The sequence below is a fragment of the Lactuca sativa genome, chromosome 8 (assembly GCF_002870075.4).
Source record: "Lactuca sativa cultivar Salinas chromosome 8, Lsat_Salinas_v11, whole genome shotgun sequence".
Lineage (NCBI taxonomy): Eukaryota > Viridiplantae > Streptophyta > Magnoliopsida > Asterales > Asteraceae > Lactuca > Lactuca sativa.
In genome coordinates, this window is record NC_056630.2 from 319,388,179 (window position 1) to 319,406,643 (window position 18,465).

Below are 18,465 nucleotides of genomic sequence, written 5' to 3' on the forward strand. Positions count from 1 at the left end.
GGCAGAAAGATAGATGTTTCTCCAAATCTGAAAAGATGGGAGAGTACTTGAGCATCGTGTTTTATGATCATCTTAATGATTATGAAAACCATGTCACAATTGATCCTCTAAGGATATCTTAGTGCATTTTTATGGCTAAGAAGAGGAATCGTGAATTGTTGAAATGGTTAAATCTTGAAGATGAGTCATACTTCGTTCCAAAACAAGTATTAGAGTCATACTCCAAGATTGTAACCTTGAGTGACATAATCTTAAGAAAGGTTTATAACACTTATCAAATGTAGAGTAAAATGTTTTCTACTCTTGTACATTTGAAATTGGTAAGTTGTGATGTTTTGGATAAAATAAAGACCAACTAAGGCCAATTGTGTGAAGTGTTAGTCTGGATTAAGATCCACATTAACTCTTGGATATTTGTTTGTCAAGTAATGTTCCTTGACAAAGTGAATCTTATATGTCAAGAGGTTAGTAGGAGTCTTAAAGATCTTGAAAGTTTCAAGAACTAATCAAGAGTAAACCTGTTATTAAACACTAGCACACGACTTGAGGTTTATAACCTATTATGTTCATATATTCTTATTTTTGTGCCCATTCCAGTTAAAGTTGACTATAAATGTGAGTTCTATGAGTTCTCAGTTGTTTTAATAACTACTTGGAAGCAACGGTAGGCCCTTGAGCTGCCACGTGGCAAGAAATTAAGATTGAACAAGTTCAGTCCATATGAGTTTGGATGTGTCACTAACCTTGTCTTATGATTATGGTTATAGCACATTCACATGGATAGGAACACATACACCACAAAATCTAAGTTTCATAAGGTTTCTCTTTGATTCATGAAAATGATGGTGAGAAAACGCTTTCACTAAGTAAATTTTAAGTAAATAGCAGTTGTGAAATTTGCATTCTCAAATTCGATTATGATTACGGAATCTCTTTTCATAAGTCAAATTCTGAGAAATGGCAAAGGTCTAAACATTTGAGAATTATTTTTATAAGTTCTAAAATTATATAGACACACATGTAAGTTGTCTGAGGAAAGGTGTATGATTTTGAGAATCCTAGATAAAGTTTTATCGAAGCATCTCATGTAAGAAATCCGAACTTTGATAAGAAAGTCAATGAAGTATTGATTACTAGAAGTCCAGCTAATTTCTGAATACATGTCAAAGCTAGTGGGAGCATAAGTTCTATGCTAGTAAATTAATGATTATTATGCTAGTGGGAGTATAATCAGTTATGATGAATGTTGCAAGTTAGCAATGTTAATTATAGAAAACAAAATTTTCAATTTGCAAGTTGCAGAGTTTGAAATTTTTTTTGCTATAATTAAGGGGAAGGAAATTATACTTCATTTCAAATCTAAAAGCTTTGATTGTGAGATTTTAATTAAATTTAGCCATGATTGTGTTAATTTCGTTCTTAATTTGATTATGATTATGGCATCCCTTTTCATAATTCGAATTATGAGAACATGGCAAATAGAAATATTGTAGCAAAAGACTGTTTAGGTATCACGTCTTTATGAATCGTGTCCAATATGCTTCGAGTATGGGGTCGATTGCGTGTGCTATTATATTTATCCGTTCTAAAATTTTCCAAATGCCTAGGTAATTAAGAGGGAAAAAGGAATAGAATAAGATATGACTAAAGTGGTTAAACAACTGTTAAGGACAATCTAAGGTTCTTTAAGGATTGGTCGCTTGCAGTTGGAAGTATAAAAATGGATGGACCATATTGACATATTCTGAAAAGAGGCATCTCTTGTTCAGAAGTGATAGTCAAAATGGGAATATGGATATGTTTCCATAGGTGGAAGTTATTCCTTAAATCTGTGTAAGATTAGAAAACTTAATACAAGAAGGATGTTCAAAGGTATGTACTTTAAATTTGAGACTTCTCTTCCTTGGAATTGTTTTGTTGTCAATCTCCATTGGAATACTTTGTAATGTCTGTTGCTAAGTCTCTGTGAATTTTGTGCATAGTCATTACAAGAGAATCATTGCATATAAGTTTAGAATCTAACAAATTACACTTAATGTCAAGAATTTGATATTCTCACATTTACAGTAAGGATTTAGGATTGTAAAATGAGCATCATTGAAATATTTTCAATTGAGTTATTTGCACAAAGTAAGGACTATAGACAAATATAGTGTGCATGCTTGGAGCATGGCATAACTATTGTCTAACAAACATAGTGTGCATGCTTGGAGCATTGCATGACCATTGTTTTTAATTCAAGTATTAAGTTGATTATTCGAAACATTATACAATGAATAATGAGTAATCAATATGGCTCAAAAGTTTTGCGGCCATATAGCATTAGTATTATTCTTGTGTGTCACATTGCTTGTTTTGACTTCCCGAATAATTGGGTTATTCAAACCATCCACAGTCGATCATACTTTGGAAGTAGGTATTGTGGAAAGACTGTCATGAATGGGTTTGTAGTTTGTCTAGGTGTTTTAGACATATATGTATTGTTCATGAGTGCTCCTGGAATAAGATTCGAGTATTGGATTCAACCCACACTCATTTGAATCACTTCATGGATTTTATCACGAGTGATTATAAGACGATAATATCTTATATTCTTCAAATGGAGAGGTATGAGTTACAGTTTACAAGTTGATTGCCCATTGATGATATGTAAACGCACCGGTACCTCAGTGTTATAAAACATATCATTTTGTGTGATTTGATGAGTAGATAGAGCAAGCATATGAGTTGAAGTTTATCCATTCCTTTTACCCTTGGAGGGATAAAAGCGGTAACTGTGGGCCCCTAGATGATTTAGTGATGATACCCCTAAGTTCTTGGCCAAGCCTGTAATGATTTGATTTGTTTCATTAGTCGGTCGTCATAAATCGGAAATCGGGAAACAATAAATGGATAGAGAGAATGATTATAATCCATGTCACAGTCCATATGGTATCTAGAATGGAGGAATATATGATCCCTTATCTAATGGACATGTCATTGACTAGGTCAGAGTTCGACATCTGCTTTTAAGAGCTACAATTCTTAGTCGGGTTGTAGAGTTGTACTTGCAATAATAGTTATTAGAATTATCCAATTGGGAGGCTGTTGGATTAGTGTCTAAGTCCATAACTATAATTGGTCTGTACTTGACCCGAGAGTAGCATGGTCCATTTGGGTTGCATATCACCAGGACAATTTGATAGGATGGACTTTTGAGAAGAGGTTATTTGTGATTTATTAATATATTATAAGTTCTAATATATTAATATGAAATCATATTATTTAATTAGTATTGATCAAGAATTAATTTGGAATTAATGTTGTGATCAAAAGAGACTAATTAAATATATGGGGATTGATTGTGTAAATCATTCATTCTTATAAAGTGGGCTTATAATCCATAGTTCTTTATGTTGGGCTAAACCCATGTGGTGACCCATAGATACTCCATGGAGGTTAAAACCCATGGAGCCTAAGGAATGTGGAAAGTCATGAACATTAGGTTTTGCAAGGTGTAACCCTAGTTGTGCCACATTATATAAGAAACCCCTTGGTTGGTGAAATTGGTGCTAGATGGACTAGATTGTTATTGGAGAGCCATAACCGATTTGTATACACCATACTCTATCAAAAGTAATCCTTTGTCCAAAAGTGTGTTGTGATTCCATTTGAGGTATTCATACTATTGGTGCTAAGCTCTTAAAGGTTCAAGGCTTTCAACTACAACAAAAGGTATGTCATCTAACTAGAATTGTGTAGTATAGATACTGCATTGTATGCTAGTTACGATGATGCTTTGGAAAAACAAAGTTTGCATGTATATTAGAGAAAACATAGATCCAAAGCATTTAGGGTTGCATGTACACCATAGGAGTGTTAGAATGCTCAAAACCCTTCATAAGATTCATCATCCTCTCCCTCCTTCTTCTCGTTCAATCTTCTCAGCATGCACTCCTTGGCCAGATGGTTTTTGCCATGATAGTAATTACAATCGTAGCCAGAGTCCCCCATAAGCTTTTTATCCTTCTTCACTTCTTCTTTCTGTGAGTTATTCGCACTCTCCTCCTTTACCTTTTCAGAGATACAATTGCCCTGCCAGTAGACCTGGCAATTTCAGACACGAAGACACAAATCTGTGAGAGACACGACACGACACGAATACAAGACACGAATACATCTTAAAAATTGAGATAAAGCTTATTTCTCATCGTGTAATCGTATCGTGTCAAATTTGTGGCTAACACGTTTTCATGACACGAATAGACGAATTGCCAGGTCTACATGCCAGTTTCGGTTCTTGTTACGACCGAAGTTCTTCTTTGCGAATCTCTTTGGATCAGATACCATCAAAGCAAATTCCTCCTTAGAAAGTTCACAGTCAGGGAGATCAGACTCTGAACCATCACCATCTATATCCTTTTTACCCTTCGCAACAAGGGCTAGTGATCCCATCCCAGAAACTATCATCCCTTGTTTCATCACTTCATCTTCCTGTGTAGTTCTTGAACTGCTCATACGCTTTTACAGTCGAAACGACAACCTTCCATTCAGATCTCTGCCCGTTCGTGAACATGACCTTTTGCTCGATTAGTTCACATCCAATGTTGTGATTCATCATCCTACTGAGAATATGATTATAGTGATTGAAAGTTTGATCCAGACTCTCTTCAAGCTTTTGTACAAATGCTCCAAACTCTGAAAGCAGTAGAGTCTAAGTGGAATGCTCAAGATCAGCATCAGTTGAATATAGTTCTTTAAGCCTATCCGAAATGGCTTTTGTTGTGTCCTATGAACTAACCAAACGAAAAGTGTCTAGTGGCAAAGCAAATTTGATGATTCTCATTGCTTTGATGTTGCTTATCATCCTGTCCTTCTCGTCTTGTGATATGTTTTTAACATCAAGAAGAAGCTTGTTATAGTCGCCTTGAGTTTTGATTTCTCTTCTTGTTCCTGTATGAATAAACGTCTGGACAACAATGGCTTCCCAAATCAAATAGCCACTGTCTTCAAGACCAAGTATGTAGTCTTCAAAATGCAACGCCCACACTTCATAATCATTAGGAAAAAGAATGGGAATTCTGGTTGTAGATCCAATGTTTCTTGAAAGATTTATTGAGTTAACGTGTGAATCATCTATCATGTTTAGAGACCAATAAAACATGTATGAATCAAATGCATAAACTAAATGGTTTTTGGGTAATATCAAGATCAAAGCTCAGCATCGATACTGATGACGGCTGAACCAGATCTAATAATAGCGGAAACCCTAAAAACTCTTTCAATAGAAGATATGCATATAGATTACACAGTCTCCTGCTTTGATACCAATTGATGAGTTGGAAAATCTAATGATCGATTAGATTTAAACAAGTAAAAGCAATAAATAATAATAATATGAATCAAGAATGTGTTGAATGATTATAAATCACAGCCTCAGAAGAGCTCGATAAAGAACTGCTATTGTAGAGGTGTGTAGGATTTACAATGACACGATTAACCAATACATGATGCATGCATGCACCTTAATTAGTAAAACCCTAATCATTAATCATGGGCGGACAGGCCCAACCTAGATACACAAAGCACTAAACAAAAGGCCCAAAAGATGCAACACTAAAATACTCCACAACTGTGATATCTAAGTTTGTATTATTTGTGAATTGATCATTCCCACTATATTGTCAAAAATTATGCATTACACTTCTAGTATGTCTGGCATGAAATGATGCAACATAATCGATAATCCAAGATTCTATTGAGTTTTCAACACAACAGATATAAGCATTATCATCAAAATATGCTGCCACATTCACCTCCTTCTTGCATTTTCCGGTTTAGTGTTTTGGCTACTGATTTTTGAAGTGATCGTTCTGCTTGCAATTCCACCAGGTAATATCTTCATATCTAGAATGTAATACCTATTTGGATATGATTTAAATTATTATTTATCAAAATGGAATATAAATGAGATTTAAAGTTTTGGGGAAAACGTAAGTTCGAGGCGCGTGGCACATCATTAAGTTACGACACGACCATGTATGGGTCGCGACATGTGACCACAATGACCTCAAAACCCTATATCTTAGGCCTTGAAACCTATTTAATGGCTATATCTTTTAGATTTTCATTATTTACTCGTCCTTCATCTCCATAGAACCCTAGAAACAACCCTAGCCTATATTCCTTTTTTCTTGAAGTTCATGTTGCATTTTGAGTGAAGTTGAAGAAGGAGAAAATAGATTCAGTGCATAGAAGCTTGATCCACATAATATCCAACCATCCCATCCTCTTCGGGACCTTTGTAAGGTATAAAGCTTCAACTTTTATGTGTTCATATCTTAGATCTATAGATTTAGGGTGAGATTTTACATTCTTGGTCTCGTTTCTTGATATTCCTTGGAGTTTGGGAAACTCGGGGTTGATAGTGTTGTTTGAGGGGCATTTTTTGATCATATATTGAGAAAAAATAGCATACATGAGCTCTTTTTACTCTATGCATGAAGATCTATCAATTTTTGGATCTAGGGTATGGGTTACACTTATTAGAGACTTGGGTCTGGATAAAGTTGGAAATTTTATCCATTTAGAACCCCTATTGATGGATTTTGGAAAGTTGTAGCCTTTAGATTAAAGGATTAAGAACTTAATGGAATAAGTACTTCCTCCCAGAGAACACAACGCTACCATGACATGTCGTGACATGAAGGTTGGTCTAGCCCGGTGACTATTTTGTCTTATAGTAGCCGCGACACATGGTCGCGTTGACTTTAATTGTTGAATTTTGGTCAAAAACTTTGATGGATTTGAGTATAAGACTGAGGATTGGCCTTTATTTGGTATTAGTTGGTTTGTGTTAGCTGTTTCGTGCGAAGAGACTGATTCGAGATTGTGGTTGCTTGATTCAGGTGAGTTTTCTTACTACACTATATGTAATATTATATGTCCTTTGTGTGTTAGGATGTATATGTTATGTTAGTGTATGCATATATGATTATACTAGATTAGTCTTTAGTTATGATTGTTGGTTGATCCTATGGCCAAGAGCCTTCGGGCCAAGTAGGAGGACGGTTGGGAGTCTACAGGTTAGTTGTGATGTTGACATGCTTAGGTGTTGAGTGTGAACTTACTATATATATATATATATATATATATATATATATATATATATATATATATATATATATATAAGATCGGTGAGTTCTCTTTTGAAAGTGAGGACTCGTGAGGACACCTTAAAAAATTGAAAAAAATATAAAAAATACAAATCATATAATCGTGCATAATACTACATCGGAGAGAAAAATTGGAAAAAAAATTTGATCATTAAAATTGAAGCATGGATCATTTTTATGATCCACGATTCACTTGTTATGATCCATGATTCAATTTTAATGATGCAAAAGAAATTTTCAATTTTTTTTCTCCTGGACATATTATTATGCTCAATTTTATCATTTGTATTTTTTTCAGATTTTTTTTCAATTTTTTTAAGGTGTCCTCACGAGTCCACACCGAAACCAAACCCTATAAATATATATATATATATATATATATATATATATATATATATATATATATATATATATATATATATATATATATATATATATACTAGAATGTATGGTATACTAGGAACTTACTAAGCTTTGTACTTATGTTTACAAGTTGTTTTGGTGATAAAGGGAACAGAGCAACATGACTATACACTCGCATTGTTGTTATGATTATGATTTGAGACTTCCATTGATTTATGTTACGGTTCTGTTTTGAAGAATATTTTTATGACTTTTGAAACAATCTGATGTTATGTTATTTTTTATGATGGTTTTTGTGACATCCCTAATTTTTTCAGCAAGAAAAGAACGTTTTATTTATGCTTATTTTATAACAAAATTTATTGATGGGTTTTGAGCATTGCAAAAAATCCAATGTGTGCATGCAACCCTAATTGTTGGGTCTAGATTTTCTCTGTTAGACGTACAAGCATTAAACACAAAAACCAGAAACTATAGAATGCTTCTACTATTTTTGAAATCAATAAAATAGGGATTAGAACACATACCCTTATTGTTATATTGTAATAACAATGGATTCCTTGAAGATCTTGACTTTGAGAACAAGTATCACAAGTGTAACACCTCTAATGGCTCACAAACACACTATGCAAGAGGATGAGAGGAAAGAGGAGGGAAGTTGCTCAGAGTTTTGGGTCTTCTAGGGTTTCATAAGCATGGCCGAAACTTAGAGGGGTGAGGCTCCTTTTATAGTTAAGGTTGCTTAGTCCCAAAGTTAAGGTTTGCTGGTGGAAACCCTAATTTCTAGCTTAAGGCCTAAGCAGCCGATGGACTCCCCTTCTCAAGGCTTTGGATGGAAATTATTAGGGACTCCCTAGAATTTTTGGCCAACCCTCTTTAGGGTGATCCAAGAGCCCAAACTCTAACTAATTTATTACAAAACATCCACTGTACTTTTAATTAATTCCTTTAATCCCAAAATTAATTTCAAATTAATTTTTGATTAAATATTAATTAAATAACATGATTTCTAATTAATATATTATTTTCATAACATATTAATAAATCATCTTATATACTAATTTATTATTCCAAATAATAAATTTAATCTCTCTCTGAAAAAGTCATTATGTCAAGTTGCTAGTATGAAGGCAACCCAAAAAGACTGTGCTACTATCAATTCAAGTATATACCAATTATAGTTATGGGCTTAGACACCTAATCCAACAATCTCCCACTTGGATAAGTCTAATAACTATAACTGCAAGCATAATTTCAAAATTGACTAGCAAATTGTAGCTTGCAAAGCCGTTGTCGAACTCTGAACTAGTCAGTAACATGTCCTAAGATAAGTGATCATATAACCCTCTGTTCTGCAAGATATCATGTGGACAAATGACATGGAATATAATCATTCTCATTTTCCAACAGTTTGTTTCCCGATTTCTGATTTGTAATGACAAAGAACTTATATGAACACATCAATTCAATCCTGACCACACCCAGCACATAAGTCATCGAGGGGCGCAAGATATCGCTTTTCCCGTTAGGGCAAAAGGAATAGATAAACTTTGACTTATATGCTTGCACTATTAACTCATCAAATCTTACACACTAATACATTTTATAATGTCAAGTTACTGATGCGTTTACGTATTAACAATGCATAACCAACTCGTAAACAACAACTCATATATCTCTGATTAAAGATTATACAATATTATCGTCTCATAATTACTCGTGATAAATTCCATGAAGTAATTCACTTAGCGTGGGTTTAATCCAATACTTAAATACCCATTTCAAAAGTACTCATGAATGTTGCAGCAAACAATTGCTAAGTCTGAACACTTAGACAATCTACAACCCAATTCATGACAACCTTAATTCACTACTTACTTCCAAAGTAAGATCGACTGTGGATATTTGAATATCCAATTATTTGGGTAGTAAAACATGCAAAATGGAAACACAATGATAAGCAATTCACAAAAGATAGTAAACAATACTTATAAACAAATCTCCATTTATTCAATCATCAAATGTAAGTTACATTTATTTACATGTTTCTTAATATATATATTTAATCACTATAACTAATATCATGCTTCAGATCAATCTTCCTCGCATGCTGAACATGCTTGACCCTAATTAGGCCCTTTGTGAGGGGATCCGCTGGATTCTCTTCAGATGATACTCTCTTTACTACGAGGTGTCCTTCTTTTACTCGCTATCTGGTAAAGTGGTATTTTATGTTGATATGTCTAGATCTCCCATGATCTCTTAGTTCCTTGGTCGAGTCAACCGCTCCTTCATTATCGCAGAAAATCTCTATCGAATCCTTAATCGTTGGCACAACTCCAAGGTATCCAATGAAGTTCTTTAACCATATAGCCTCCTTCGATGCTTTGCTCATAGCTATATACTCTGATTCACATATAGAATCAGCCACTGTCTCCTTCTTGGAATTTTTCCAAGTCACAACTGCTCCATTAAGTGTAAACACCCAGCTAGATTGAGAACGGAAGTTGTATCTATCTGTCTAAAAGCTGGTGTCACTATACCTAGTAACTCTTAAGTCCTCACTACCACCAAGCACAAGGACCCCTTCCTTAGTTCTTCGCAGATACTTAAGAATGTTCTTGACGGCTATCCAATGAGCATTACCCGAATTTCCTTGATACTGACTAACCATGCTCAAAGGAAAAGTAACGTCAAGGCAAGTACATGTCATAGCATACATGATCGATCCAACAGCGGAAGCATATGGAACTTGACTCATTTCCGTTATCTTCGCATCGGTACTCGGACCCTGAGTTTTACTCAGCTTGATTCATGTTGTTTATGTCAATTATATGCTATTTGTAGGCTTAATGCTTTGGAAACAATATTACATGTATAATTAGAGAAAACATAGATCCAAAGCATTTAGGGTTGTATGCGTACCCTAGGATGTTGTAGTATACAAAACCCAACAGTTATATCATGGGAAGTGAGAGTTTGTTGGAGATATATTCACTAACACAACAAATATTATCATTACAAATGTTGCATACGTCTATTGAGTTACACACAAAGTACAGTTTAAGTCTAAATTGGCAAAGAACAATGAATAAATAGACTAATTTATGATTCATCACTAATATGATGATTTAATTAGAAACTATTTAAATAGAGCTAGTAGTTTGTTATTCATCATTAATATAATTGAATTAGAAACTAATTTAAATGAAGGACTTTGATTTGCAATAAGATATAAATACATTATGGAAGGTTATGATTTACGTTAATGATATAAAAAGTTCATCAAACCAATCCATTTTTATTGGCATTTGCAACAACTACCCGCCCTCCCAACCTTGTGAATGGAAGAAAGAGCATTTGTGTTTTAAAGTCTTAGAATGCTAAGAAGCTTTTATACTTATATATTCGCTTTCTTTTCGTTCTCTCATATGTGTGTGATGAACTAAAACAAATTAAACTTTTTTATTAACTCCATCCAACCACCTCACTTTAATAATTAAGTTCTCATTCACCTTAAATCCGTTTTGGACGTGTAATATACCAAAACCAAGGTATTACGGAGGAGAGCACAACTATATAACCTTATATTCATTTAAATAATGTTTTAAGGTATGAAATTCATGTTGAAAATAGGAATACACCATTTAAAAAAATGGTTAAACCAAATTTTACGGCTTTGGTTTTTTGTTATCCAAGATTTCGAAGAAGGCAATATAAAAGGAGTTCTAGCCTTTTGGAAAAAGTTTTTACTTAAAGATTATATACTTTGCGGTGCAAGTGTGCAACTAGGGGTGCAAATGAGTCGAACGAAGCCCGAGCCTAACCAGGCTCAGCTCAGGCTCGTTTAAATTACATGAGGCCCGGGCTCATATAGCTCAATTCAAGGTTTCTTGTACTGAGTTCGGCTCAAGCTTGTAAAAAATTATCCAAGCTCGGCTTGGGCTTGAGCTTGACTCGTTTTTTGTCTAACATGCCTAAATAAGCTTAAGTTTGGTTCGAGCTCATTTGCTAATATTCTAAATCACTAATTCCACAAATATATTTTATTTTAATATATAAAAATTATAATAAATTATATTATATATAGGCTCGTTTAGGGTCGCGAGCCTAATCGAGCTTAGTGACATAGGCTCAAAGCTTGAGCTCGTTTAATTAACGAGTTTAATATTAAGCTCGAGCTCGGCTCAGGCTCATTTAAATCGGTTTGGAGTCGAGCTTTTATCAAGCGATCCCAAATAGCTCACAAGTAGTTTGACTCGTTTGTACCCTAAGTACAACTACGATAGATGGATTCTAGCTTGAGTCCTTATCATCCTCTTGGTCATTGAATCGAAATAAACATATTAAGTTATCTGGAATATCCTTTACCCTACTGTCGTGGTGGTAAGTCGGCCATGATCACACCACGCACCCCCAACGTATGTTAAAGCTAGGGGTGGCAAATCGTGCTATCGTTTCGTGTTTCTGTCTGACACGACACGACACGACAAGGTTTTATGTAACACGAACACGACACGACACGATGTCGTGCTTTTTTTTTTAACTAACACGAAAACGAAGAAATTAAAAAATGACAAACACGACACGACACGAAAAATATATCATAGACTAAAAACTAGTTTATTTAATGAATACTTTATCAAATATAACACGAAAAGCACGACAAACACGATAAAGAACTGCTAAATCGTGTCAATTTCGTGTCGAATTTTGAACACGAACACGACACGATACGACATCATGTTTTTTATAGTTAACACGAACACGACACGAACACGAATTCAAATTTCAGTTTCGTCCCAATTTCGTTTTATATCGTGTATTTTTGTCGTGTCGTGTCATAAATTGTCACCCTAGTGAAAGCCATAGTATGTGGCTAAGTGTGACATAAGCCATAACTTCCGCCACGTATGGCATGCAAGATACTTGAGGAGCATAAACACCATTTATGGCTTAGCTTGTTGAAAAAATTAAGTGAAAACATATCAAAAACTAAATTATAATGTTCTGTTTAATTGTTTCCATTGTCAGGAATAGTTAAATTATGTTTTTAATAAAATGAGTCAACACAATTATACACAATTATAATATAATAATGGGATGACACCAAAATCAACACCAATGTGCCTCTAATTAATATTAAAATTTTATTTTGAGTCATTATTCTATCATTTTAATATGCTCAAACATCGAAGTCGACAAAGTTGAAATTATTTAGCAGCCTAAAATTGAATTAAAAATAACACAAAAATACAAATCGACATGTGTCAAGCACCAATTGTTCCTCCCCACGTTCAAAAATGATTGAAGGCCATTCTTTACGCGTCATAAAGAGACTCTGCAGCTCATTTCTTCTAATATTCCTTCACTGAACCCCTAAGTACAACTCCCACTGCCAAACGTACAACACCCACATCTCCTCTTCTCTCTCTCTGACATAAAGACACAGACCAAACTCTGAATATAAAACCTCCGAACCAGAGGACCGGCCATACTCTGTCGGCCATTTACATAAACACACCAGATCCAAACTACAAACCGTTAATGGATTCTTCCGACCAACGGCGGAAGAGAAAGCGTTCTCTAAAACCCACCCACCATTTCTTTTCACTAAGATCTCTGCTTTATTTCTTCTCTTTCTTTGCTTTCTTCTTTATCCTTTTCCGGCGAAACACGCCGTCGTTTCACCATGTAGTCGTGCTTCCCGGATCATCAACATCATCTTCAATTCACCGACTATTCTCCGGTGAGTTGACTCGGTTTAAGATAGACGATAGAGTTCTGTTCCCTGATCATATTTTAATATTACTTTCCGGAATCGGAATTGGAAGTTGGAACGTTGTCGGAAATGGTAAAGGATTGGAATGTGTTTACAGAAATAATTATACAGAGGAGGAGGAAAAGGGTGTGGCAGTGTTATCAGTGGATGAATATAACGACATCCAGTGGCTTGTTCGGTGTCCGCTTCCTCCGACGAACTTCTCATCCGTCGTCACTCTCCGGAGCCGGGGCGCGATCACGGTCGCTGATACGACGGTGGTAGCAATGAATTCTTGGGAGAATTTAGCATACGAGGCGGTGTTGGACGGGAACACGGCGGTGGTGTTCGTGAAAGGAATCAGTCATAGACAGGACAAAGCATCCGACCCGAATCGATTCCGATGTCATTTCGGGTTCGGGAATCAGAATTACATTCTCACCTCAAAAGCACTAACCGCTGCTCAGGAAGTCGTAAGGTGTGCGTTGCCGAAATCCCTCGAAATCCACCCGGAAAAATCTCAGGGAATTCGAGCCACCGTCAGTTTCCAACTCCCGATGAGAAACCACCACCACCGAACAATTTTTGTTCCATCGGTCGCGAAATTATCAAGCTCCAAATTCGAGATAAACACCCCAAAACACGACCTTTGCGTCTGCACGATGCTATGGAACCAAGCGGATTCAATTCGCGAATGGATAACTTATCATTCATGGCTCGGAGTTCAAAAATGGTTTATCTACGATAACAACAGCGACGACGGGATAGAATCGGTGATAAACAAGCTCGATCTCGAAGGTTTCAACGTCAGCCGCCATGTTTGGCCATGGATCAAAACTCAAGAAGCAGGATTTTCCCACTGCGCAATAAAAGCCAAAAACGAATGTAATTGGGTTTCCTTCATGGACGTCGACGAGTTCTACTACTTCCCAAATCTCCCCGGACGTGACGCTTTAAGAACCCTAGTATCAAACTACACTTCATCGCCATCAATCGGAGAACTAAGAACGCGTTGCCGGAGCTTTGGGCCATCGGGGTTACGTTCGCCGCCCAAGAACGGCGTAACGGTGGGGTACACTTGCAGATTACAGAGGCCTGAACGGCATAAGTCGATTGTAAGACCAGAGGCATTGGACACGACATTGATGAATGTGGTGCACCATTTCCATTTAAGGGAAGGGTTTAGGTTTCTTGATGTGGGTCAAAATACAGCGGTGATAAATCATTATAAGTATCAAGTTTGGGAGGCTTTTAGGGCGAAGTTTTATCGGAGAGTTGCGACTTATGTGGCTGATTGGAAAGATAGCCAGAATGAAGGGTCGAGAGATCGGGCCCCCGGTTTGGGGACTGAACCGATTGAACCGGCGGATTGGAGGTTGAGGTTTTGTGAGGTTTGGGATACCGGTTTGAGGGATGTTGTGTTGGCTAATTTGGATGATGTTTTGTCTAGGGGTAGATATTTGGGGGGTATAGATATATAACATATACAGTAATTAATATACGGATTGATTTATTATTGCTCACATGTATATTCTTTTGTTTCATTGTGAATTGCATTTTAAAAAAATGGAGGAATTGAATTGAGTCTACTCGACAACCCAATAATGAAATGGAATCTTCAATTCCTGTTCTGTTGGATTCTGTTGGAATCTTCAATTTGAGAAAAACGGAATCATTTACTTGTCATTGATAAAAAGTTTAAAATTTGAACTAAAATTTGTTCAAAGCATCATATGATAAAATACTCTAAATTTTAAGGAATTGGAATGTAAATTCCTGTTAAAATTTACGTTACATTCTGTGTTTTGAAATTTACATTAAATTTTTTAAGGCTATGTTTCGTAACAATTCGAAGGAATTGGAATGTAAATTCCAATAAAATTTGGTTTTAGTTGACAAAACTAAATGAATTAAAATTATTTTAACTTTTATACTTTTAAGGTTACGTTTCAAAACAGTTGGAAATTTGAAGGAACTGAAATTTAAATTCCACAAGAATTTTAGATTTCATTTCTAACGTTTCATTAAAAATATAAAAATACCCTCTCACCTTATTTTTATTTTAGTTTATTTTGGTCATAACAATGGTTGTAGAAATCGAGATTAATCGGTGATTAATCATGGATTAATCGTTTGGCGTTCTCCAACCATCGAGGATTAGGACATTAATTAGAAATTTAGGATTAATCGGGTTTGGCGGGATTAATCGGTCAACAAAAGTCGAAAAAAGTCAAAAAATATCAAAAAAAAATTTAAAATTTAAAAAAAAATTCAAAAAAAAAACCAACTTTTTTTTTACTCCAAAATTTTCAAAATTTCAAAATTTCAAATATTATACAAAAATGTTCATATTTTCGTATTTCCAAATTTCCAAATTACAAATTTTCTTATTTTCTAATTTTAAAGTACTTGTTTTTTAAGATATATTAGTATTTAATTAATTTTAATATTTTATTAATAATCTATGGTCTCTGATTAATCCCCGCCAAGATCGATTAATCCCTTAACACCAGTCAATCATCGAGCTACCGTTAAGCGATTTTTACAACTTTGGTCATAACTAATAAAACAAAAACACTTTATTATCATCTTTCACATCTCACCTTTATGTTTTATTAAAAATAGAGTTAATTATAGTTTTGGTTCTTATGGTTTGGTTAGATTTTAGTCCAAATTTTGAAATTTTAGTAAGATGCATCTATGTTTGTTTTATAAATTACACACATCTATGATTCATTTAAAAAAAAAAAAAAGACTATTTTACTCTTTATATATATATATATATATATATATATATATATATATATATATAGGATTAGGTTATTTTGTTTTCACTATCTATTGTGTGCATGTATGACTGATTCTGGACAAATCATTTTAGTTATTTTAAAAAAGTAATTAATGCATATTACATGTTGAAGATATAATAGGTATTAATTACATCTTCAGCATTTAATAAGTATTAATTACTTTCTTAAAATAACTAAAATGATTGGTCCAGAATCAATCATACAGGCACACAATAGATAGTGAAAACATTTGAACCTAACTCTCTCTCTCTCTCTCTCTATATATATATATATATATATATATATATATATATATATATATATATATATATATCAGTTCATCTGTTCTAGATATCTGTTGTGTGGATATAGGAATCAATATGATCAATCATTTCAGAGGGATAATTTTGCAATATTACATTTTAATTAATATTTTTAAGTTAGTTAATTTGATTCTTATCCCGATCCAATCCCTTTAGATTAGACAATTGTTTATGAATATGTTAACTATCATTAAGCCTAATAATCTATATATATTATCATCATCTGTGAAATATACGTAATTTCCATCACACGACCTATTTTCATCGCTACTTTCATCTTCATATTTTCCATAGTATAATGGATGTTCTTGAAGAAAAATCGATGGAGGTATTAATTTTTGCATTTAATGTATATTCTTGAAGACATATTTTTTTCATTGTCATAAATATGTAATACAATTTATATTGGCAGGATAACTATTATACTGATAAGAATTTAGATGTGAAGTCTTCTAGGAATGCCTTCTTAACGAAGACATTAAAGATAAAAAATGGTGGTAATGTCAATGATTCCAATGCGAATGAAGTTGTCAAGAGAAAAAAAGGATGTGGGATTTGCTTTGGATTTAGTCATAATAATAGAAACTGCCCTTATGGATCTGTCAAGAAAGCATAGAAGTTCAAGAAGTTTATCAATTAGACGTTTTAGCTATTATGAAGTTGATTTTCAGCAAAATAAAATTATGATTTGATGAATTTTAGGGGTTTTTCCTTAAATGTTTATGTTTTTAGTCTATAAATATTAATAATAGTTCATAGTTTGATGAATTTTAGTGGTTTTTCCTTCTGTATATTTTGTAACATCCAAAATATGATCCAAAAAATTTCATTTTTAATAATAGATAAATAGTATTTTCCAATATCATCCAAACATTCAAATAAAAACCAATGTATCAATTGTCATAAAATCAGAGTAAACATCATATGCAGAATCCCAATGGTGTGTGCGATGTAGTCATCCCGAGCTCTTCCCTTTAGAAGCGGAAGTACCTGAAACATAAACTACAAACAGTAAACACAAAGCTTAGTGAGTTCCCCAAAAATACCACATACTATACATACAATAAACATATAGTGGGCCCCGCCCAACATATAATAACATATATCAAATAAACACATACACATGCAATAATTGTTGGATTAGTGTCTAAGTCCATAACTATTTTGGTATGTACTTGACCCGATTATGAGCATGGTCCTTTTGGGTTGCCTTCACCATAGCAATATGTAGGATGAATTAAGGAGAGAGAGGTTTAAATATGATTTATTAATATATTATGAGAATAATATATTAAAGGAGAAATCATATTGTTTAATTAATATTAGTCAATAATTAATTGTGAATTAATTTTGTGGCTAAAAGAGATTAATTAAACTTAGGGGACTGGACTGCAATTATTGGATAATTGAGTTATTGGGCTAAGGAATGCTAAAGGAATAAGGGGTGAACGAAATTATGATGGAAGCCCATCATATTTTCGTCCATGGCCTTATCCAGAAGGTTCCATGGGTTGCTTAGAGTTTAAGCTGTCCATTAGGGTTTTAACTGAAACCCTAGCAGCCCACACAAGTATATAAAGGACCCCTTAGGCTCCAAAAACGTGTGGAACTAATTCTCTAGGGTTTCTAGCTGGTTTTGGGCAGCCTCCTTTCTTCTCCTCTTCATCCAAGTTGTATATGGTGTTTGTGACTCCATTAGAGGTGCAGCATTTGAGGCACTAAGCTTTTGAAGCCAATCTAAGCAAGGAATTGATTGTTATTGCTATATAACAATCAAAGGTAATTCTCTAAACCCTAATTCAGTTTATAATATGTTAGATCTAAGTTTATTAGTCTTGGATTCAAATCATGTACAATAGAGAAACCTAGATCCAAGCATTAGGGTTTGTATGAGCACATAGGATTGTTCTTATGCCTAAAACCCATCAGTGGTATCAGAGCCTTGATTGGTTTCAATTGTATGTGATGCTATGTTGCTTTATTTGCTGAAAAACGAATTTTTGGCCTCTGCCCGACCTGACTCGGCGAGTCTGTCTGACTCGGCGAGTCCAGTCCCTGACTCGGCGAGTCCAGGG

General features: G+C 34.4%; 1 protein-coding gene across 1 annotated transcript; it reads left to right on the forward strand.

Annotated features, from left to right (window-relative positions):
• Positions 1–12,738: 12,738 nt before the first annotated feature.
• LOC111917952 (glycosyltransferase family 92 protein RCOM_0530710) lies at positions 12,739–14,801 on the forward strand. The gene has a single exon (XM_023913590.3). The coding sequence runs from the start codon at positions 13,065–13,067 to the stop codon at positions 14,757–14,759; it is 1,695 nt and encodes a 564-aa protein (XP_023769358.1). The 5' UTR covers positions 12,739–13,064; the 3' UTR covers positions 14,760–14,801.
• The last annotated feature ends 3,664 nt before the right edge of the window (positions 14,802–18,465 follow it).

Excerpts from the sequence above, each read along its gene's own strand:
- LOC111917952 (XM_023913590.3), top strand. The coding sequence starts at position 13,065 with ATGGATTCTTCCGACCAACGGCGGAAGAGAAAGCGTTCTCTAAAACCC.